We start from the raw sequence: 25,650 nt of genomic DNA, 5'->3' as shown, positions 1-25,650 counted from the left end.
TCAAACTAATAAAAAAAAAAGTAATTTTTTTCTTGTATCTAATTTTATCGGTTGATACAAAACAGATTTATTATTATTATTATTATTATTATTTTATTTTTAGTTAGAAATGGATAATGTAAAGTGTATGTAGACAGGCAAAAATACATGGCTTAGAAAAACCCCCATTCCATCTCTTCCCAAAGCTTCCTAGAACCAACCTGTTAACACCGTGGCATTACAAAGCAGCATATTCCCCTATCCCCATAAATACCCTTAGATCCTTCCTTATTTACACCTTCTACCCTCCCTTTAAGTACCTTTACAAGGGCATTTTCGACAATAGCTAAAACAAAAGTCACTTTACATCCAAAGGCGGCTCACCAAATTCCGAAAACACCCTAACCTAACGGATATAATTATAGAAAGAAGAAGGACAAAATTGTAACTTCACATAAAAAGAATGGCTGCTGGACTTCAAACAGTAAATAAATCAAAATTAAACAAAGTGGGCTTGCGATAAAGAGCGTAGGTAGGGTGGGTGGTTCAAGAACTCCGGTGAAGGGTTTTCAAAAATTCCGATTTTTTTCAATATTATACTTTTTTTTTCTTGCTATCGTGAAACCCACTAAAGTTTTTTTTTTTTTAATCGAAAGTTGAAATCTTTGATTTGTAATTTTTGAGATTCTTAGAAAGGTCATTATTGGGGTTTTTTGGCAATGTCTACACCGCCGAGAAAGGTTTTCTCCGGCTGGACTTTGACACCCAGAACCGATCTGGCTAATAAGACAGTTTCTAAGGGAAAAGATGTTGTTTTTATGGGTTCTGGACAAAAGGGTTTGTCATCAATTCAAGATTATGATACTGTGGACAAAGTAGTGCTACTTGATAAGGTGTCGAAGCTTGAAAATGAGGTTAACTTTACTAACCCCACTTGTGTGTGTTTTTTTTTTTTTTATGGAATATGACTGTTTTGCTATTTGGTACTTTTTAGTTTTCTTGGTTTTAAACTTTGTTGGAAGAAATAGGTGTAGGAAGAAACAGTTGTAATTTGCTTGGTTTTATGAAGTTATGAAAAGCTTATTTTGTATTTTGTACATGGATCTTGTAAAAAATTGGGTACTTTTTAGTTTTCTTTGTTTTAAACTTTGTTGGAAGAAATAGGTGTAGGAAGAAACAGTTGTAATTTGCTTGGTTTTATGAAGTTATGAAGAGCTTATTTTGTATTTTGTACATGGATCTTGTAAAAAATTGGGTTTTGTTTGTATTTATATGCTTGGTTGGAAAGTAGGCTGTGCTTATTCTGTTTGTATTTATATGCTTCTTAAGTAGCAGTATTTCTTTTCAAATAATACATTGAAAAGGAGAATCCCAAGTTCAAATTACCTGTTACAACCCTCAGTAGTTGTGAGGTCCTCAGGCAGGGTAGCACTGTGGTTGTTTAATTAAAGGGAAAGCCCCTTTAATTCATGGGAAACGAGGAACTAGTTTTTCTACTCTGAACTCAGAAATCCTTTGATTTTTGATCCGGACACTATAGGATGTGTTTTATAATGATTAGTAAAGCTAGAAGTTATTATGCAGTGTCCATTCACTGTCCTTTCATTACATGGGATGACTCTAATTATGCATTAAATTCAAAGATTTTCCCTCACCTAGTAAGGGTTAGTTTTTAGATGACAATCATAGGTCCAGTTGTGTGACCTAATTGTCAATGAAGTTGGGATGGACCATTCATATCTGTGAAGTGTTGGTCGATCAGCAGAGTTACTTATTATCTGTGTTGGTGGTAGATAGAAGTTACCTGATGGATTAATCAAGATCGAGGTGTGCACATGTGGGTTGCGCAACGCCTAGTGTCAAAGGCGAAAATCTTTTAAAAGCATTCTAAGTCTATTCGGGCATTAACTGCAACACACAGTTCAGTGTGGAGTTTATTTTATAACTTTTGATGACCGTGGTGTCTGGGCTAGTTGTCGCGCACCTCGACTAGTTCCACGGGATACCTGCCACCTCCCACCAGCAAAAGATCCAAGGTAACTTTGTCCACCAAAGCTAAGACATATAGTAAGAATCACCTAGTGTTTTTGTCTTTGCTGGGAATTGAACCTGAGACCAGTTCAGTGTGGGGTTTATGTATAAGCACTATGAAGAAAATAAAAATGAAAATATATTTGTAATGCAAGCAATAGTAACAAATTCATTCATAGTGTTCTCTTTGACAATTAATATATCTCTTTACTGATTTTATCTATTGTTTAGTATTGCTTGATTCAAGATAGAACTCATGGGCAATGAGGGGCATGCTTTAGTGCCTTGCCTACACGGAAGTGCAGCTTAAGCCAGGTGAAGATCTCTCCCTGAGCTTTTCTGAATTTCAGGGCTTAAGCGTGCCTTAAATGAGCCTTTGAAAACACTGCCAACACCATTATTATTAGCGTAATACTACTCTTGACACTCTGTTCTTTTTGGTCTGTTAAAAAAAGATCTAGCTTTATATTTGAAAACAATTTATCTGTAACATTCTCATTTTAGCTTTAATGACGTTCTCATATTGCAATGACATGCCATTTTAAAGACGAAAAGATGTAAGGGTACTTTTGGTATGTTATGTATATTCAGCTTATTTTAAAAAGTATTATCTTTCTTTTTTAAACTCGGTGCCAGTCAAAACCACCAAGGAAACGGTTGAAGAGGCGGTCAAAGAGTACTTATTTTCATACTGATTTCCAAGGTTCTCTTCTCTTGGTGCTACAATGGTTTCCTTGGGGTTGAGATATTGGGTAACTTATACGTATACATTGTCAAACAGTGATCATAATGTTACTTGGTACCAAACTAAGATTAGTAATGAAATAGATTGCTAGACCCACACTTGGTTGGACATAGAACTTTTGACATGTTGAGCCACAAACATTTTAATTGAAGCTCAGAGTTTATTCATTAAGCTATCTGAGAGCATTTGTCCATCTAAAGTATGTGGGACGATAATCCTAACACAAGCACATTTTCTAACTCATGTTTCCTGTGGACGGGAGAGAGAGTTGACTTCCAGAAAGATGTTGGACATAGAACTTTTGACATGTTGAGCCACAAACATTTTAATTGAAGCTCAGAGTTTATTCATTTAGCTATCTGAGAGCATTTGTCCATCTAAAGTATGTGGGACGATAATCCTAACACAAGCACATTTTCTAACTCATGTTTCCTGTGGACGGGAGAGAGAGTTGACTTCCAGAAAGATGCCAAATTTGTATGATGAAACGACAATCTATATTGCCACAAGGACAACATATTGGTTTCTCTACTGTGATTTTCCGAGTTCAGAAACTAACTGTTGCCACTAGGAGAAAGCTTTGGTCTCTGAATCACGAATTCTTCCTGAGTTCAGAAAATTTTCTACTAGTTCCTGAATTACCAAAACAGCTTGCTAAATTTTGTTGAACTCTAGAATGTCATACTATTTTTCCATGCTCCCAAGTTAAGTCCAATTAAAATAGAATGATTTATTCTAATACTGTTTTTGGTTGACAGAGCAAGTTGGAACTGAACTTTGCCTTGCAGAGGCAATTCTTTTTCCTTTTTATGTTTCGGGTCTTTGGTTCGTTGGTAAGGACAAAAAAGACATGATATTGGCCCTATGCCATGGGTTGGAACTCTACTGTGAAAAACCTGGTATTTAAGGGCCCATATTCCCCAGAGTTTTGAACGTGTGTGCCAACTCGAGTTGGCTAGAAGCTCACACAAGGGATTTTCTTCGATATAAAAAATGTTTCTTTTTTAAATTTTAATATTCAAGAATCTTGCTAAATTTGATGACAATTTTGAACTCGTATCTTGCAAGTGGATCTGATGTTATGAAATCCAAGTTTTGGTATAATATAATCTTCATTTCTCTTTTACTGATTGACTGATTGTACTGTTTTGACATTTCAGTTACCTCTTACACTGATTGTACTGTTTTGACATCTCAGTCTAATTAACAGTTACATTCCATGTTGTCTATGAGTTCATCAATCTATTAACTAGCCTTGAGATTTTCTTTCTATATCTGGTATTATCCATGCTTTTGCATATAGAAAATTCCTGTAAGTTGTATTTACAAGATATGTTTCAACCTAACTTAATTTCCCTAGTCCACCCATCGATAGAAGGGGAGGGGATTGCCCTTGTCATGACCAAATATAAAGGTATATAGTGCAAGACGTTACTGCTTCTTTCTTTGAAGTATATGTTAATGTTTCTCAGTATATATATGTTGTGTCATTGGTGTATTAGTTTCAACTAATTAAACAAGTATCTTTTTGTATGACTGCTGTGTTTTTTCTGTAGCTTGTTGACTATCAATACAATATGGGCCTTCTCTTGATTGAGAAAAAGGAGTGGTCTGCTAAGCTTGAAGAAATTAAGCAAGCCTTAAGTGAAGCAAATGAGGCCTACAGAAGAGAACATACTGCCCACTTAATTGCTCTATCTGAAGTGGAGAAACGAGAGGAGAATTTGAGGAAGGCATTGGGTGTTGAGAACCAATGTGTGCGTGAGGTACATTTCTTCTACTTTATTAGCCAACCGTGTGTTTTAGGATAAGACTGTTCTTTCGAAAAACGTGTGATGAGCAAGCTAACATGATTATAACAATCAGACAAAACAAATAAAAACAATGAGTAATGATATGTGTGAATTTTGACCATGCAGTATGCTGCTCTCCTATACATTCCATCTTTTGTGCTTTAGAACATCACCAGTTTATGTTGCCAAGAATTAGTAATAATGATACGTGTCATTTGTAACCATACAGTATGGTAAACTATGTGTCATAAAAAAAAGTATGGTAAACTATGTAACTAATGGGCAGACAAATTCAGCATTTGTGCTAGAGCTACATGTGTTTATCTGAAATATTTCCATGTAGCACAAACCTGTCATATAAACATTTACCTTGGCTTCTGGGGTGATACAATTTATTTTTAGTTATTTAATGATCAAAGAGGGCCCAGAACTTCTAAAACTCTGAACAAAATCCGAATTATAGAAGGCACTTGCGAGGTAATTTTGTTGATCTCTCCATGTTTATTATGTGGTGAACGTGCTCGATTCTCCTAAATGAATATTGAACATCCTGGATCCCCCGCTAGTGATGTGTCTGGTAAATTTCAAATTGTTGGCTGGTGCAGTTAGAGAAGGAATTGCGTGAGATGCGCTCTCAGTATGCAGAGACCAAGTATGTAGCTGATTCGAAATTAGACGAGGCAAAGGCATTGGCTACTAGTGTTGAAGAGAATTCATTACATGTAGAACTGAAATTGCGTGCAGCTGATGCCAAGACCGCTGAGGTGAGTAGAAAAAGTTCATATATTGAGAGGAAACTACGTGATATTGAGGCTCAAGAAAATGCACTTAGAAGAGAACGGTCCTCTTTCAATACCGAGTATGTTCCTTTGAACGTTATTATTTTTCTCATTTCTCTACGCTACTTGTTCTTTTTAGGTTTCACAGTAACAGTTTTTCCCATTGTTATGTCAGGCGTGAAGCTCATGAGAGTGCTGTATCTAAACACAGAGAAGAGTTGCGAGAATGGGAAAGAAAACTAAAGGAAGGAGAGGAGAGGCTGGCTGATGCCCGAACATTGCTTAACCAAAGAGAGCAGCGAGCAAATGAGAATGACAGCATTCTGAGGCAAAAGCAGAGTGACCTGGAAGATGAGCAGAGGAAGATTGACACAGCTAACTCCGTTTTGAGGAAGAAAGAAGTTGACATGAGCAGCCGACTAGCCAACCTTGCTTCTACAGAGAAGGCAAGTGTCCTTTGAATTCTCCAATGGAGTAGCTAACGTGTATATTGATCTATCTTTATGTTTATGAATCTTCCATTTTATACAGGAACTTGAGGATGTGAGAAAGAGCCTGGAGATAAAAAAGGAAGAATTAGATGAACTACAGGAAAAGCTAAATGCAAAAGAAAGAGTAAGTACCTGCATTTTATTACTGATTTGTTATTCTGAATTCTTGATTGATATTTATGAGGACAGTCCCTTCCTTTTTTATTCAATTTCTCTTCAGTAATTTTTCCCTTTAAAGTCTTTTGTTTCTGAGGAAGATGGAAACTTGGAAAATAAAAGTTTTAAGTATTTAACTATCATATTTTTACTGTGTTTGTGATAAATAATGAACAGGAGGAAATTCAAAAGCTAATGGATGAACATAGAGCTATCCTGAAATCTAAGGAGGAGGAGTTTGAATTAGAGATGAGGCAGAGGCATGCATCACTAGATGAGGAACTGAAAAACAAGGTGATTGAACTGGAGAAGAAGGAGGCGGAAGTTAGTCACGTTGAAGAAAAACTCAAAAAACGCGAACAGGCACTTGAAAAGAAAAGTGACAAAATGAAAGAGAAGGAAAAGGATCTTGAATTGAAGCTGAAAGCATTAAAGGAAAGAGAGAAGTCTCTGAAAATTGATGAGAAAGAATTGGAAACTGAAAAGAAGCAGATATTTACTGAGAAGGATCATTTACTGGCTTTAAGGGTTGAACTTGAGAACAGAAGAGCTGAACTTGAAAAACAACAGCTTAAGATTAACGAGGGAATTGAGCAGCTAAAAATAACTGAAGATGAGAAAATGGAACATGCTCGCCTTCAATCAGAACTGAAGCAGGAGATCGACAAGTGCAGAGATTTACGAGACACTCTTTTGAAGGAAGCTGAAGATTTAAAGCAGGAAAAAGAGAGATTTGAGAGAGAATGGGAAGAGCTGGATGAGAAAAGATCTGCGATCAAGAAGGAGTTGCAGGAAGTTAATGATTCGAAAAAGAAATTTGAGAAACTGCAGCGCACTGAAGAGGAAAGGTTGAAGAAGGAGAAACTGGAAACAGAAAATTATGTTCAGAGAGAGTTGGAAGCCCTTAAAGCAGCACAAGAGACATTTGCAGCTACAATGGATCATGAGAGATCAGTATTATCTGAGAAAACTCAAAGTGAGAAGATCCGAATGCTTCATGATTTCGAAAAACAAAAACGAGATCTTGAGAGTGAAATGCAGCGGAAGCGGGAGGAAATGGAATTTGCGCTGCATGAGCAGAAGAAACACTTTGAGGAAGAGAAGCAGAGGAAACTCAGCAATGCTAACTATTTAAGGGAAGTAGCCCATAAGGAAATGGAAGTGATGAAGTCAGAAAGAGTTAAGCTGGAGAAAGAAAAACAGGAAATTTCATCAAACAAGATGCATCTGGCGGAACAACAGTCAGAGATGAAAAAGGACATTGATGTGCTCGATGGCTTAAGCAGGAAGTTGAAGGATCAAAGGGAAGCTTTTGCAAAAGAAAGGGAGAGGTTTCTTGCTTTTGTCAAGAAGCAGGAGAATTGCAGCTCATGTGGAGAGGGGATTCGTATATTTGAGCTTTCTGAACTTCAAACTCTAAATGATGTGGTGGATTTTGAGGCCCCTTCCCTGCGAAATGTTGCACAGGAATATTTAACTGATGGTTTCCAGGACACACCTGGAAGGGCTAACAATGAGTTGTCCCCTGGTGCTCTTAATTCAGGATCTATGGCTTCTGCTGGAACCATGTCCTGGCTTCGCAAATGTACAACAAAGCTTCTGAAGTTTTCACCAGGTAATAAAATTGAGCATCCTGCATCTGAAGATTTCATTGGCGGATCTTCTCTGGAAGAGAAATTTGTAGGTGAATTACCTGATACTATGTCGAAAAAAGATCAAGTAGATCTGGCTGTCTCTATCAATGGCACATTTGATGACCAAAAACTTCAAACAGATAACAGTGTTAGAGAGGTGGAAGTTGGCCAAGATGTTCCTGAAGACTCTCAGCATTCGAACATAAATAGCCAGCGCAGACCTGTCAGGAAAGGGCGTGGTAAAAACAGTAAGACAGGTCACCCTAATTCAAAAGCTACAAGTGCAAAAATTATCCTTGGAGAAAATCTCAAGGAGTCTGAGAATACGCACGTCAATGGAGGTTTGGAGACTTCAATTAATGTGAATGAGAGCCAGAAAGAAGAATCTAGTCTCTTTGGTGAAGCGCGAAGTAAGACCAGAAAGCGTACTCGCATCCATGGAACAGCAAGTGAGTTTGATGGAAGTCATAGTGATGGACAGTCAGATAGTGTGACAGCTACCAGCAGGAGGAAGAGGAGACAAAAGGCTGCCCCGTCTGTGCAGGCTCCTGGTGAAAAAAGATACAATCTCCGCCGTCCCAGAAGGTACATCCCTTTTATGCTTTTTAGTTTCTGAATTTCATTGTAGTGCATAGATAAAATGAACAAAACGATGAATGAGATCCCTCCAAAAAATAATGTGTTGTTCAAAAATTAATTTTTATGCAAACATTTAGAAGGCTTTTGCTGGAGGAAAAAAATGAAGCTCACCTTCTCCAGCCCTCCCTCCTTCGCTGCCGTGTCCAATAGGTAAAAGCAGAGTATAAATGGGGAGAATTGAAAGGTTTAAGCTTGTCCCTCAATGTATCTAGCAAAGTTAACTTCATGGCTGTGGGTAAAATGGTACATAACCCTCAGGGGTTGGCCTGCTGGCAATTGACTTGAGCCTTGGGGTTTGCTCCCTTTCAAGGTCTCAAGTTCGAAACCCACTAGGTGCAAACAATTTCTGAGGGCCATCGGACTGGGTAAAACCTGAATTAACCGTGGTGCACTTGCGGGAAACTCCTTGCCGAGGGCCTGTGCACCCCCGGGATTAGTCGGGGCTCAAAGAGACTCGGACACCCGGTGCAAAATCAAAATAAAATAAAATGGTACATCAGTGATTTCTGACATCCTCAAGTCTCTTGGATAAGGTCACTTGTGGACATTTAGAAATGAAATGATGAGTTCTTAAGGATTATGAATGGTAGTTGAATGTTCAAGCTCGGATGAACTTTTCCTAAAGGAGTTGTGGAATTCGAAATTACTCATATCACAATTCCGTCCTCAACCTTGTCCTTCTAGATTGACAACCTTCATGTGATGAACATTGGGATTAAGTTAGTGTCACACCATCAATACCCTGAGAATTCTCTTTGCCTGAATATTTTCCTCTTCAGTACAAGTTCTAGGTTTTTTGGTATTGTGTCTTTGTTTTGTTGGTGTAACCAGCAATATATAGAGGATTTTAGATCAAATTGTAGATTTATTAGGTTCTTTGTAAGCTATTTTCTTTTCTATAATTGTCTCTCTTTTGGAAGTTGCCAGCATCATATGCTGAGGAATACAAATTTATATATATGTATGTGTGTGTGTATATATATATATATATAATAAAAAAAGAAGCTAATCTTGTACTCCAGCCAGCAGACAGCTTGGTTCAGTTTACTATGGCTCTAAGTATGTTTGTTTTACGGGAAGGAAGAGGTGGTTCAATTCGAATGCACTCCTTTCATGACCTATTTATTTCTATAGGCTTGGCTTGATTAAATTTAGTGAAGTTACTTGCATGGTTAGTCCTTTAATTACCTGAATGTCAGAGTGGTATTCCTAGTTTCCTTCTCGTTACAAAGTTGTCTAATTCAATCTACCCAAAGGGACTATAGGAACCAGATTTGTCACTAGCATCCTCGTGCTTGAGAGTCAATTGAGTGGTCTGGTGTTCAATTGATTCTGATATAAGATTTTAGGTCTCATGGAACTCCAACATTGGAAGGAGATGACCAACTTTCTAGTTGCTTCTCTTTACTTGGGTGCTCCTTCCCCACGTTTCTCACATTCTATGTGCTAGGAACAGGTGTTGTTTTGAAAGCTAATGGTGTTTTAACTTTACATGCTTGCCATCAGTGCTGCTGTAGCAACAGCTAATGGATCCTTGCCAGAGCTGGTCTCAAAATCTCAGGAAGAAAATGGGGACTCCAAAGCCGTGCCAGAAACTCCTGCAGCCATCAGTGATGGAGAACTCAGAAACTGTGATGCTGCTCTTCCCGCTGTAGCCGATAGCCCTGTAAGTATACTCCCTATTTTGATATACTTTGATAGTAATAAACTGGATCTTTTACTCAAATGAAACATTCGAATACATTTTTCTGGTGACAGACAACTGTTTCATTAAGGGGTCGTTTGGATGGTGTGGTGAGGAGATATAATCTCCACATAAAATCCAAGCATTATTTTATATGACATTTGCTTGCTATTTTTGTTTTTCCTCGTAAATAATACCCTCATAAATTATGCAAATATATATGTATTATTGTATGCGGTATAGAATGTAGAACAAGAATGCAAGTATTAGTAATATATGAATTAAAAACACTAAAACGGCTAGTGAAAAACAGACTTATTTTATTTAAAAGGTCTCACACATTTTAAACTATACATTGAAACATTAATTTGTAGTTTTATCATACCCAAACACATCCAACAAGAAATGATCCATATAATTTTTGGTATTTTCATTAGTAATCTTTGTATTGCAATTGCAACATTACTTGTCTCTAAATCAAATGATCTCTTCTAAAGTTTGTTATTGCTTCTCTGGCAGTTGATGGAAGCAGCAGATGATCAGGGATGCACTGCTGATATAGCTAATGAATTGGTAGATGATACTGGTTTAAGTGAAGAAATGAATGGAACACCAGAAGGACCCTCAGCTTACAATGTCTACGACGAGGAACAAGAAGGTGACACCACTGTGCAAGAAGATGGAGAACGAGATGAGGATGCTGATGAGAACGATGAAGTAGACGAGGGCAACGAGGAGGAAGAGGTTCTGCACCCTGGTGAAGTCTCAATAGGGAAGAAGATTTGGAGTTTCATCACCACATAGTGAAAGGCCGAAATGACAGTGCACATCGGTTGCATGCATGTCTGAGGGTAGTTTTCTAGGCATGTTGACAAGTATTCCATTTATTTTGGTACACTTTTAGAGCAGTTTCATGCTTTTAGAGTTTGTGTAGTGGTGGTGTGTATTCTTCTTGAAATGAAAACACAAGTCTGAGGTCGTAGTTTTTTTAATGATTGTGATTAGGGTTGCCAGGTGCTTTCATTTTGTTTAACAATCTTAGTGTCCATAATCTTGGTAGCACGATTTAACTAGTGAAGTTGTAACACTAGATTTCCCTTTACTTAAATGTCATTGAAACAATGTTACAATAATTTAGTCGTTTGGTGTTCTATTTTATTTTGCACTTAAAATAAGTTGATTCGTGATGACATCTTTATTTGTTACCTTATGTGATATCTACTATTAACCTTCTTTCTAATTGTCTTTAAAGCCTAAAAGCAAATATTGGATCCTAGTGGTGGCAAATGGGCGTGTTGGGTCAAATTTGGGCGGGTTGAAAATGGGTCAATAAAAAATGGGTAATAATTCAATCCGCCCATATTTGATATGGGTAAAAATGGATTGGATAACAAATGGGTTGGGTAAAAATACTAGTTTACTCATATTTACCTATATTTTCATGAGTAAATAGTACTCTACTTAAGAATTCAACGTGGAGAAAATATTTTAGTCTTTTTTTAGATGAAAAATGTTGAAAATGCTTCATTTAATTTTATCGTATCATAAAAGAAAAAAAAATCCTAACTTTTCAATATAAAATAAATTATGTAATAACAAGGGGAGAATATTTTTAATTTCAAAGTAAATGAATAGTTGCATTTTAGAACTAAAACATGTTTAATGCACTTAAAGCAATGTCAATACTAATACATGCTTTGCTTATTTTACACTATTATTTATTATTCAATATAAAATTAAATAAATAAAAAATATAATTATAATTAACAAAAGAAATGTACATTTAAAATATATATTTTTGGAGGACCAAAGACTTCACCTTTTTCAATTATAGAGAAAAATAATGAACATAAAAAGGAAGAGAAGTTACAATATTTTTAGTGATATCGTGAATTTTGAGTGAATAAAAGTTAGAAGTTTAACCCATTTGGCTAATCCATATTTTACCCATATTTTTATGGGTTGAATATGGGTACCAACCCATATTTTACCCATGTAAAAAGTCACTCACCCAACCCATTAAAATATGAGCGGGTTGGGCGGGTTACCAAAATATGAGCTCATTTTGCCGACACTATTGGATCAAGTGACAATTAATTAATGTTGATAAAGGCTGACATTTTTTGTTAATGTGTATATTTATAATCGTTAAATGTCTTTTTTACTGTAGTGATATTTACTAGTGCAATTGCAAAATCTATCCACTTTGGCCGTTGTGCAAGTGCCTACTTTTATTTTGGCTCCTATTTGCTACTATGGTAGCGGCAGGAACTTCTCTTGTAGCTCGACTTTTCTTAAATTTAGGGTGTGTTTGGTATGAAGGAAAATGTTTTCCATGAAAAATGTTTTCCTGGAAAACAAGTTGATTTTTGACTTATTTTATCATATTTGGTTGGTGAGTAAAAAATATTTTTCGAAATTTTTTTTGTGTTTGATTTATGAATGAAAAATATTTTTGAGAAATATCTTTTATTTTTACTAGAATAGAAAATAATTTTTGAAATTGAAAATATTTTTTAAAAACAAACTTAAATTTTTTTGGGAGTGGGGGATGGTAGGGGGTGGGTGAGCGGGGGATCGAGGGTAGGGGTGAAAAATTGAAATTTTGAAGTTGAAAATATTTTTTAAAAACAAACTTAAATTATTTTCTTTTGGGTGGGGGGATGCTGGTAGGAGGGGGTGTAGGGGGCTGGGTAGAAGTGAAAAAAAATGAAATTTTGAAATTGAAAATATTTTTGAAAAACAAACTTAAAATTATTTTTGGGGTGGTGGGGGGGGGGGGGCTGGTAGGGGGTGGGGTGGGTGGGGGAGGGGGTCGAGGGTAGGGTGAAAAAATGAAATTTTGAAGTTGAAAATATTTTTTAAAAACAAACTTAAATTTATTTTTTTCGGGGGTAGGGGTGGCGAGTAGGGGGTGGGTGGGTTGGGGTGGGGGTAGAGTGTAGGGGTGAGAAAATAAAATTTTGAAGTTGAAAATATTTTTTAAAAACAAACTCAATTTTTTTTTTTGGGCGGGGGGGGGGGGGGGGGGGGATGGCTGGGGAGGGAGGTGGGTGATCGAGGATCGGGATGAAAAAATAAAAAATTGAAGTTGAAAATATTTTTTAAAAAACAAACTTAAATTTTTTTTTCTTTTTGAAGGGGGTTGGGGGGCTGATAGGGGGTTGATAGGGAGGCTGATGGGGAGGGGGGAGGGTAGTGGGTGGAGGGTAAAAAAAATAAAAAATTGAAATTAGAAATATCTTTTAAAAACAATTTTTAATATTTTTTTGGGAGGGGGTGGGGGTAGGGGTAGAGGTGAGGTTGGGGTATAAAAATTGAATTTAAAAACAAGCTTTAAAATTATTATTTTTGGGGGGGGGGGTGATGGTGGTTGGTGGGCTGGTTTGAGGGTAGGGACAAAATAAATTGATTTTTTCAACAAAAAAATAATTGTAATTTGAAGTTGGAAGAAAATTTTGGAAAATGTTTTTCTTAAGTTTTGAAGGGAAGTCATTTTCCTTAAATTTGAGGAAAATGAGTTGATTTGGAAAACATTTTCCAAAATATTTAACTCAATCAAACATGAGAAAATTGGAAAACATTCATACCAAACACACCCTTAAGGGAAAAAGGATAAATATATCCCCAAATTATCGTAATGGTATTTGAATACCTTTTGTTATACTTTTAGGATATTGATGTCCTTACTGTCTAATTTTTGGGGGTATATATCCCTTGAACTAACTGAGGGACGCGTATCACGATCTTAACGAACTACCCAAAAATTTATTTAATTTTTATCCATAATTAAAAAATTCACCGATAATTAAAAACCTACCCAAATAACTTAAGACCCACAAAGAATTATAACCCAAAACTCCCAACAGATTATCTTCTCGAATCTTTTCCTTCCTAATAGAGAATCGGTTAGAGTTTTTTTTTTTTTAAAAAAAAAAAAGTTAAATCTCATAATTCTACCCAAATTTAAAATGATTCTCATCAACAAAATATTTAGTAAGATTCACTAAACTCTTTTCAAATAGAACAAAGGACACATACAACAACTCTTTGAATGTATGGGTAGAACTCTGGGGGTTTCTCGATTGATGGAATTATGATTGATTTTTTTGGTGTTAAGGAAACTTTTTGTCGTTTTTCTTCTTGATTGCTCATAAACCCTTTTTATGATACATTTTGGAACGTGAAAACTTTCTCACACCGCGGATTAGCTCTGAGTTACGAAGTGTCTTCTTCGCCATCATTGTTGAAGCTCTGTAAAGAGAGCTAAAGGTAGGTCGCCGGAATTGCTGGCGCAACGGTGAGGGAGAGATGGGTGCATGGTGGTCAGGTTTTGTGATGGCCGAAAGGTTGCGGCCACGCTGGTTTCGCCGAAGCAAGGGAGGCTGGATTTGGTAGTAGTTAGAGGTGGTTTTATTGTGGAGCTTCGCCGAAGAAGATAGAGTCGCCGCGGTGTGATGTAACTAGTTCGTGGAGTCTTTGGTTGTTGGAACTAGAGAAGAAAGGAAAATGAGATCTATTTGCATGTGGGTCATAAATTAGTTGGGTGAGTTTTAAATTATTCGGATCGATTTTTTAATTGTGGGTAAAAATTAAAATTTTTTTGGATAGACCGTTAAAATCGTGTCACATGTCCCTCAATTAGTTCAAAGGGTATATACATTCCAAAAATTAGACGATAAGGGCATTAGTGTCCTAAAGATATAACATAGGGCATTTAGATATCATTTACGATAGTTCGAGGGTATAGTTATCCTTTTTCCCTAGATTTAAATAACCCATCTTAAAAATAAGGGGAAAATGAAAAATATATCCCTGTACTATCGAAAATGGTATTCGTTAAGATGTATGTGTCCACCAGTATGTTATAGTACCAGGTCAAGCGTACAGTAAAAATGCAATAAGAGATAAAAACAATCGACAATGGGAACAAAGAGTTTTACGTGGAAACCTCCTTGTTCAAGGGAGTAAAATCACGACCTGTCACACATCATTTTCAATTGCTTTCACTAATTACAAGCAAAAGTGAATACAAACTTCAGATACAACAATGTGACTGAACTCTTAATCTCACATTAAGTAATAACTCTATTACTTACTGAGCCAAAGCAATGCATCCATTGCCCACTATATTAACTAACTCTAATTAATATAGATTTCAAACGTAAACACACAATTAACTCTAACGGTATTCTTACAATGAATACACACAAAGGTTTTGAAACATTTCTTTATGAGTGTGAAACAAATCATATAACACTAGCTCAATACCAGCATTCAAAATAACATCACTTCACTTATCTTCAGCCTATCAGGTCCCTTGCAATGTGTGTTTCTTGATGCTTTGTTTTTCTTGAAAAGACTCACTCTTTCTCTTTGAATGAATGATGAATTGTTGTTTTGTTCTTTGAATATATCAATCACCAACAAGAGTTATTGACCACTGAACAAACAACTTCGTCCATTTCTATTGGTGAAGTACGCTGACATTTCCACCAACCACCTGACAAGACAACTTTATAATTATACAACATTTTAAACCTGGACGAGAGCACTCTACTAGGGACTGGGCCCCTACATTTGTGAGGATCATCAAAATACCTAGAATAGAACACACATACCCTTCGTTATACTATTGAGACACTAGAGTCCTTGCCATCTAAAATGTGGAGCACTTGTATCCTTCACAGTAACAGATGGACACGTGTCCTAATCTTGTGCATCTACTCGATATTTTACTTAAATTCAACCCTAAATCAAAGACCCACCCGGATCAATAAAAAACTCACCCAAATATTATAACTCATCCACTCACTAACACCCTAATAATATACCCAAACCAAAACACCCCAAATTTTGCGTTCTTCTTCAATTCATTTTTATTTTCAATCCTTCTCCAAATTTTACCAAAACAAAAACACAATAGGATACACTTTCAATGAAAATAAGAGACTCATTTCAATTCTTTGTTCAAATTGATTTTTTGTTGTTGAAAGGAGTTGATAATACTACCACCATTGACAGACAAACCTGCAAGCTTCAAAGTGGATATGCAATTGAATCGAAAAATTCAAACTCAAATTGCTTTGTTGGTAAAAGGGACTGAAAATACTCTCACCATTGATGAATAAAACTTCAAGGGTCTACAATCGATGATAATTTTTGAACTCAAATTAATTTGTTATTGTTGAAAGGGGTTGAAAATTCTACCACCATTGACGGATAAAATTCCAAGCTTCAAAATGGGTTTACAATGAAATTGAAAATTTTGAGGTAAAATAGATTGATGTTGAAAGGGTTTGAAAATATTCTTCAAATAGATTTTGATGTATTGAAAAAGATTTTGAAGCATAGCCCATTGCACAATCGATTTGTTGTTGTTGGAAAACTTTTGATTTTAATTATCTTTGTCTAGGGTTGAAAATAATCTTGAAATAGATTTTAATTTGTCCAAGATTAAAAATATTCTTCAAATCAATTTGTGTTATTGGTTGATGGAGAAAATGATCAAAATAGTCCTTAATGTATGGACTTAGATTGATTTGGTCCCTCATATATGCAGCTTATGAAAAAGGACTGTTATCTATGTTAAAAACTTATCAATTTAGTTTTTCAACCTAAAATCCTAACTACATAAAAAAATTATGTCAAATTTAACAGAGATGTGCAACTCACGTGACATACAAAAATCTTAAACAAAACCTGTGTCTTCTTGGATCAGTTCCAAAGAATGAGAACTCCCGCCTTTCCAACAAAAATCATTTTCTTGTAAATCAATGGACACAAATTGTTGGATCTTACCAGTCCAGAAAGCTGGACATCAGTATTCTTCATTCCGGGGCAGCTCTGCATTTTCAGTTCTTTTGTATTTCTAGTACTATCAATAGGCGAGAGAATTTTCGACTAAGGTTTGCAGTTCAATCAGGAAGTATACATAGTCTAGGATTTGCAGTTCAAATTCGAAGGTTATCGTCAATAGTAAGTAGCTATTATTTTCATAGTTTCTTCCAGTCAATCATTTTTTCGGTTCATTGATTGCCAGCAGCTTCATATGTTTCCATATTTTCTTTGAGTGCGGCAATTCTACTCAATAACTTTAAAATGTCAAATTTGATTCTCGTCATCTTATCGGAATGCATTTGGTGCATGATTCCAGTTTCTCCAATCTGCCAATTTATAGTTTTTGTTGTTCTACTCCTGTGTGTTTGATAAACAACAAATTTGATGAGTGTGTCAGTATCCGTCTTCTTCACCTTCGTCGAAACCTACCCAGACACTAACAATGGAAAGACTTGTGTCCATTGATTTACAAGAAAATGATTTTTGTTGGAAAGGCGGGAGTTCTCATCCTTTGGAACCGATCCAAGAAGACACATGTTTTGTTTAAGATTTTTGTATGTCACGTGAGTTGCACATCTCTGTTAAATTTGACAGAATATTTTTGTGTAATTAGGACTTTAGGGTGAAAGACTAAATTGATAAGTTTTTAACATAGATAAAGGACCTTTTCCATAAGCTGCATATATGAGGGACCAAATCAATCTAAGTCCATACATTAAGGACTATTTTGATCATTTTCTCTTGGTTGATGCAATGTTGTATAAAACATTTTGGAAGATGAACCGACTTTTTTCTTGAAGATGGAAGTTCTTTTTTTTTAATCAACAAGGAATCAATTATATTACATAACAAAAAAGATGAATAACTATTTTATTTTGATAGTGCGTCGGGTGGGTTAAAAATAGTAAAGGGGTGGTTTTTTTTTTTAGTTTTAAGTAAAATATTGGGTAAATGCAAAAGATTAGGACACGTGTCTGTTCATTAGGGTGAAGGATACAAGTGCTTCACTTTTTGGATGATAGGGACTCTGGAGTCTCAATAGTATAATGAAGGGTATATGTATATCATTTTCGATAGTTCATATGTATATTTGTCCCTTTTTCCTAAAAATAAAAATAAAAGAAACATATAACATGTTGTATTCAAATTATAAGAATTGAAATTTTATAAATTAATCAACAACAAAGAAGAGAAACTCATCATCTCCACAATTCAATTGTTGAATTAATTTTGCCTTAATTTGTTTGCCTCTGTGGTGATAAAATAAAGAACAAGAATAACATTGTGAAACAAGAAAGTAATAAGAAATAAAATAGATAAAAGAGAAGAGTTTTTCTTATTTTTTAAAGTGTTTCAAGTCATGTATAATGTGATTCTTAATACTTATATTTATAGGGTCATAAACATGACATTAAATCTTGCGAATGAGGAGAAGAATATGGAGGTGTGGAAGATAATGGGGAGGTAGCAGAGGTATGACTATTACAACACATAATGGTTGGTATTAACACACTACAACAAAAATAACTTTTAGCGGCAATAAATATAGACATTAATAAAGAGAGATAAAGTCTTTACCGGCATTAGTTAAATGTCATTAGAACCAATATCGCTAAAGACTCTAGGACATATACAAAGAGTGCTAATTGTCGCTATAAATACATATTTAACGGCAATTAAGCTATTGCCGTTAATTAATTGGCGCTAATGATCATTTTTTATGTAGTGTCACCTTGACGTTATGGACATCCATATTAATAATATATTTACAACATATAAATTTTTTGAAAAGAAAGAATATACCCCATTTGATACAATATCGAAGTGTAGAAATAGAAAGAAACCCTAAAATCTAAGAATAATAGACACAATTAAAGGAACTAATTGGCAACAATAGCTATATTAAAGCTAAAACCTAAAATTAAGAATCAAAACTCGCACCTAATCTATAAGATCCACATAAGAGAAATGAATTCTCAAGCACGAACCTTTTTCTAGATAACCATCAAGAGGAATGATCCTCAAACAAGCAATCTCTTCAACATTTCCTAGCAACTATGACCTTAGCCTTAAACTCTCTCAAGAGTTACACTCAATTTATGAGAATTCAATTGTCACGCCCCGAGCCTACACCCTGGGCGGGACTGACATTCGAGAACTATTGATGGCCCTAAGCGAACCCTTGGCCTGGCTTACTACTAAGCAAAAGACTTAAACACAAGAAAATATTCTCAAATGATGAACTCATGAAATAAACTTAGAATGTCTTAAAAGAACATGCAACTAGCCAAGATGGCACCTCAAGTCTCAAAACATAAGCCAATAACAAAATAGTGACAAATGATCTAACTAGTTGTCTGTCTATGAAGCCTCTAAGACTGGGAGGGATATTGGAACAACAACCACGACATCCTAATGAACTAAAATACTGAGAAGCAATAAAAGGGGATCCTCCAAAAGCAATGAGGCTCACCAACAAACTCTGAAGCTCAACTAGAATCAACGATGTGCTAAATACTGATCCTGGTTACCTGTATCTACATCATAACAACGATGCAAGCCAAATGACATTAGTACATTGAATGTCTGAGCATGCGAGGGGACTACTAAAACAAGACATAAGCTTGAAAAAGGAACTGAAAGAACAAACATGGTCTCAACTCAACTGAACTCATTTCAATATAAAGCAGTAATATAAATGCAATATAAAGAAAAGCTTTTAAAACATAGATGGCAACTCTGTGTATTTATAAATACAATAGTAACTCTGTGTGTATGCAAAGATACAATATAAACTCTGGAATGTATATAAATATACAATATACTTATGTGTATATAATAATACAAAATACTTCTGTGGGAGTTTCTTTAACCGACAACCATCACTTAATAGCTATTGTGATGATACAATGTTTTGCTTCACGCTACCAGGGCCGTCCTATACCTTGCCGAGGGTATAGAACCTGACTACTAAATGGATCCACTAGTCTATGCTATAAAGCACTAAGGAATCATCTAAAAAGTATGACCCTTTTTCTACCCATGATGGCTACATGGTTTATGGGAACTGGAGTTGTCTGAACTCTCCCCCATATCGGTGCTTAATACTACTCTTAAAATATAATACTAGCTCTTATGTTTAAAAACATAACTTCTTTATGTGGTTTGAGATAATTGCTCAAAACTTAGCTCAAAGGCTCTCTTGGAAACCAAAGTTTCCTCTCTTGCTTAATTATGAAAGCATTTACTCTTTACTGAAAACTAGCTCCAAGGCTCTTTTTGAAATCCCAATTTTATTTCTTGTTTAAATGTGAAAACATTTTACTCTTTGGAAATACATAGTCCCAATATACTCTTTTGAAGAAATGAACTTCAAATCTTTACTCTTTACTCAACTCAAAACTCAGGTCTTAAAACAAAGTTAAAACAATTATAAAAGACTTTTAGAAGACTCTATGACCTTCTCTTGACTTGCCTCTTAACTTTCCTTGAATTTGAATTTATGGATTCAAGGATTGTGATTTGTGATATGAAAGATCTCATGATGTTTAGGAGTGTTTTTAGATAGTTAAACATGAGAAACGATCAAGAAGAAATCACTGTCTGGAAGAAAGTCTGCGACGCGGAGATGCATTTAAATATTTGGTCGCGAAATAAATTTTGAGGTAGAATGGTCTGTGACTGCTCCACGACATGGAGAAGAATTTCCCAATCCTGAGGAACAAGGTCGCGGACCTTATACCCAGATTCACCCGACTTTTTCCTTCTTCGTTTTCTAACCCCAATTCGCCTAAACTCGGTTCTTTTTCTCAAATTCTCTTTAGATTCAGATACCCAGTATATGTACACAAGAATCTAACTCGAAACAACTCTAACAATCGACCTTAAACTCTCAAGAACTCCTCAATCTCATCCCTAATTCAAGAAAGAAAGCAATTCAAGAACACAACTCAAGAACATCAAAGTCTCAATCTTTTAGGACGAAAATCATACTGAAATAAACATGTTTGGCGCGTGGGTGAACGAACCCAATGCTATGTGAACTCACATACCTCATAGGATTGAATCCTTGGCGAAATCTACAACCAAACTCGCAAGAACTTGACGAATCTTGAACTTTTCTTCTCCTTTCCTCCTCTTTTCTCTTCTCTCAAAGCCCTAGCAAGTCTATGCACATCTTTTGCTAACTCCTTCTTATCTTCCTCACAATGGGCGGTACTACCCATAGATAATCTACTCAAGGCATCAACAACAACATTAGCCGTACCTGGGTGATAAAGATACTCATGTCATAATCTTTGAGTAACTCTAACCACTTTCTCTGTCTGAGATTAAGCTTTTTCTGACTAAACACATACTGAAGACTCTTGTGATTAGTGAATACATCTACATGAACACCATACAAATAATGATGCCATATTTTTAAAGCAAATACTACGGCAGCCAACTCTAAGTCATGGGTTGGGTAGTTCTTCTCGTGAACTTTCAACTGTCTGGAGGCATAAGCTATAACTTTGCTATTCTGCATTAACACAAAAGCCAAACCAACTCTAGACGCATTACAATATACAACAAAGCCTTGCATACCTTCTGGTAAGGTCAATACTGGGGCAGTAATCAACCTCTTTTTCAATTCCTGAAAGCTTTTCTCACAAACTTCAGACCATTGAAACTTCACTATTTTCTGAGTCAACTTGGTCAAAGGGGACGAAATAGATGAGAACCCCTCTATGAACCTTCTATAATATCCATCCAACCCCAAGAAACTCATAATATCAGTTGGAGATATGGGTCTAGGCTAATTCTGCACTGCTTTTATCTTCTAGGTATCAACTCTAATTCCATCATCGGAAACAATGTGGCCTAAGAATGCCACAGACTCAAGCCAAAACTCACACTTAGAGAACTTCGCATACAACTCTCTATCCTTTAGAGTTTGGAGGACTATTCTGAGATAGCTAGTATGATCTTTCTCATTTCTCGAATAGATTAGTATGTCATCAATGAACGTGATAACAAACATATCTAAATAAGGCTTGAATACTCTATTCATAGGGTCCATGAACGCTGCAGGCGCATTAGTTAAACTGAACGACATGACCAGAAACTCATAATGACCATAACAACCTGAAAGATGTCTTTGGAATATCACATTCCCTTACTCTTAACTGATGGTAGCCAGATCTAAGGTCTATCTTAGAGAAACAAGTTGCACCCTGAAGTTGATCAAAGAGATCATCAATCCTCGGAAGATGATACTTATTCTTGATAGTAACCTTGTTCAACTGACGGTAATCTATACACATTCTAAGAGAACCATCCTTCTTCCTCACAAACAAGACCGGAGCACCCCAAGGCGAGACACTTGGTCGAATGAAACCTTTATTTAGGAGATCTTTCAACTGCTCTTTTAACTCTGTTGGTGCCATTCTATATGGCGGAATAGATATAGGACGAGTATCAGGAAGAATATCTATACCGAAATCTATTTCTCACTTAGGAGGGACTCCAGGAAGATCATCTGGGAAGACTTTTGGAAACTCTTTTACTACTAAAACTGACTGAATATGAGGTATCTCAGCACTAGAGTCATTAACTCGGACTAAGTTATAGACATACCCCTTGGAAAATAACTTCCTTGCCTTAAGGTACGAAATAAAATGACCCTTAGGCATTGCTGAACTACTCTTCCACTCTATAACTGGCTCATTAGGAAGTTGGAACTTGACAACTCGAGTTCTACAATCAACTGAGGCATAAAAGGCATGAAGCCAGTCCATACCAAGAATGACATCAAAATTTACCATGTCTAACTCAACTAAAATAGACATGGTGCTCTTGTGATTGACGGAAATGGTACAATCACGATAGACTCTTTCTGCTAAAATAGACTCACCAACAGGTGTAGAAACACTTAGGGGCTCACTAAGTTTTTCAGGAAGAATATCAAAATTCATTGCAACATAAGAAGTTACAAAGGATAAACTCGCTCCTGGATCTAGTAAAGCACAAACATCAAAGTTAAAGACTTGGATTAATACCAGTGACAGCATCTGACAAATCCTCTTGCTCTTGGCGACTAATGATAGCATAAAGATGGTTTCCTCCTCCGCCTTCCCCTGAAGTAACTCCTCTAGATGCAGCTCTGTCTGGTAGAGCAACTGAAGAAGACCGGGCTCTATTACCCCCATTACCGTTACCCTGCATGTTCTTAGGACATTCTCTCATAAAATAATTGTTCTAGCCACACTTGAAGCAACCAGTGGAGTCATCACGACACATCTCTGAGTGGTTCCTACCATACTTAGCACATGCAGGAGGCTTACTACCCCCTTGTGCCATACTACCTTGAGAATATGCAGGTTTAGCTCTGAAATTCTGACTATTGTACTCATAATTGTTCTTTGGTGTAGGTGCACTAGCTGATGATGGAGCAGGTCCCTTTTGTTTCTGTTGGAAGGAAGACCAGTTCGCATTACCCTTTTGCTGCCCGGACTCATTCCTTGATGTCTTAGCCCTTTTATTCTTAAACTCTTCTCTATCCCTCAACTTGTCCTCCTTAACATGTTGTACATCGATCATTAGCATTGCTATGTCCATATCCCTTATCAACATAGCTGCCTTTAGGGGTGTACAGGTTAAATTGTAAAGTCAAACCGAACTGACGAACCAAATCAAACTGGAAAAAAAAAACCGACCACTCTTGGTTTGGTTTGGTATTAAAAGAAAAAAAGTCAAATCGAATCCAAACCGAACCGACATAATATATATATATATATATATATATATATATATAATTTTATTTTATTTATAGATAAATTTTTTTATTTATAATCTACTTTGTTAATAATATATTTTTACTTAGTTTATAGTTTTCAATGTTTATATATTTTATTTCAAATTTGGGATTGTAAAATTTTGTAAATAGTATATATATATAGTTTTATTTTATTTATAGATGAAAAATATTATTTATAATCTACTTTGTTAATATTTTTAGTTAGTTTATAGTTTTCAATGTTTATATATTTTATTTCAAATTTGGGCTTGTAAAATTTGTAGATATTTTATTTTGTATTAAGATCCGAAGTTACAATTATATTGTTATAGGTTTTCAAATTCGAAGTTAACAATTTACTTTATAAATATTTCATTTTGTATTCAGTTTGATTGTATCCTTTAATCTTATTAGTTTAACATAATGAACATTGTTATTTCAAAAATAATAATTTTGTACTCATGTGAATTTTACCCTTTTTACGAAAATTCTATTCATTTAACATTTTTTAAGTTTAGCTTATCACAAGGTAAGTGAAAATATGTTTGATCTCTTTTTCAAACACCATAAAATTGTAAAAAACCGAAAAAACTACTAAAACCGAAATCGAAAAAACCGACTTTGCGTGGTTTGATTTGGTTTTTAGATTTAATAAACCGACATAATTAGTTTAGATTTTTTTTAATAAAAAACCAAACCAAACCGACCTATGTGCACCCCCTAGCTGCCTTTCCTTCCTTGTTTGACAGACGAGACAACCCAGCAATGAATAAATTCATCCTTCTCCTCATGTCAGCAACCATCTCCGGAGCATAGCGGGACAGTTGTGTGAACTTCAAACTGTACTGATGAACGGTCAAAGAATCCTTCTTAAGAGTGAGGAATTCTCTTATCTTTGCTTCTCTTAGATCACAGGGAAATAAACTCCCCATGAAGGCACTCTCGACCATAGCCCAACTCACAATCGGTTACGCGCAAGCACAAGTTAGAAAGAAATTGTATAGAGATGAACTCTATCGCACAAAATGAGTATGAAAGAAGAGAGATAGTTCCTAAAATGTTGCAGCCTCCTAATTATAGATATGGCGCACTTTACACTGATAACTAGGACTCTACAGACACGATTTCATAGACTCCCTAGGACTCTTGAACTTTGTGCTCTGATACCAAGTTTGTCACTCCCCGAGCCTACAACCTGGGCAGAGTTGGCACTTAAGAACCATTGTTGGCCCTAAGTGAACTCTTGGCCTGACTTACTACTCAGCGGGATACTTAAACACAAGAGAATAGTCTCAAATGATGAACTCATGAAATAAACTTAGAATGTCTTAAAAGAACATTCAACTAGCCAAGATGGCAACTCAAGTCTTAAAACATAAGCCAATAACAAAATAGTGACAAATGATCTAACTAATTGTCTGTCTATGAAGCCTCTAAAATTGGGAGGGATGTTGGGACAAGACCCACGACATCCTAATGAATTAAAATACTGAAAAGCAATAAAAGGGGATCCTTCGAAAGCAAGGAGGCTCACCAACAAACTCTGAAGCTCAACTAGAATAAACGATGCGTTGGATGCTGATCCTGGTTACTTGTATCTGCATTGTAACAATGATGGAAGCCAAATGACATTAGTACATTGAATGTACGAGCATGTGAGGGGAATACTAAAACAAGACATAAGCTTGAAAAGGGAACTGAAAGAACAAACCTGGTCTCAACTGAACTGAACTGAACTCATTTCAATATAAAGCGGTAACATAATGCAATATAAAGAAAATCTTTTAAAACATAGATGACAATTCTGTGTATTTAGAAATACAATAGTAACTCTGTGTGTATGCAAAGATACAATATAAACTCTGGAATGTATATAAATATACAATTTACTTCTGTGTATTAAGAATACAAAATACTTCTGTGGTAGTTTCTCTAATCGACAACCATCACTTAAGAGCTATTGTGATGAAACAACATTTTCCCTCACGCTGCCAGGGACGTCCTATACCTTGCCGAGGGTATAGAACCTGACTACTAAGTGGATCCACTAGTCTATGCTAAAAAGCACTAAGGAATCATCTAAAAAGTATGACCATTTTTC

At 35.8% G+C, this 25,650-nt stretch overlaps 1 protein-coding gene across 1 annotated transcript; it reads left to right on the top strand.

Annotated features, from left to right (window-relative positions):
* The first annotated feature begins 510 nt into the window (after nt 1-510).
* LOC125810247 (nuclear matrix constituent protein 1-like) lies at nt 511-11,090 on the top strand. Its single transcript, XM_049489755.1, has 8 exons — nt 511-893; nt 4,312-4,521; nt 5,154-5,407; nt 5,503-5,773; nt 5,859-5,942; nt 6,152-8,193; nt 9,754-9,913; nt 10,451-11,090. The coding sequence occupies exons 1-8, from the start codon at nt 699-701 to the stop codon at nt 10,733-10,735; spliced, it is 3,501 nt and encodes a 1,166-aa protein (XP_049345712.1). The 5' UTR covers nt 511-698; the 3' UTR covers nt 10,736-11,090.
* The last annotated feature ends 14,560 nt before the right edge of the window (nt 11,091-25,650 follow it).

Source organism: Solanum verrucosum, unplaced genomic scaffold (assembly GCF_900185275.1).
Source record: "Solanum verrucosum unplaced genomic scaffold, falcon-dt-bn FXZP01000038.1, whole genome shotgun sequence".
Classification (NCBI taxonomy): Eukaryota; Viridiplantae; Streptophyta; class Magnoliopsida; order Solanales; family Solanaceae; genus Solanum; species Solanum verrucosum.
This window is presented reverse-complemented; position numbering and strand designations above follow the sequence as displayed.

Bases quoted from the DNA above. Each gene is read 5' to 3' on its own strand.
- LOC125810247 (XM_049489755.1), top strand. From the start codon at position 699: ATGTCTACACCGCCGAGAAAGGTTTTCTCCGGCTGGACTTTGACACCC. The intron at 4,522-5,153 runs GTACATTTCTTC...TGGCTGGTGCAG, and splicing joins AGAACCAATGTGTGCGTGAG to TTAGAGAAGGAATTGCGTGA. The intron at 5,408-5,502 runs GTATGTTCCTTT...TTGTTATGTCAG, and splicing joins CGGTCCTCTTTCAATACCGA to GCGTGAAGCTCATGAGAGTG.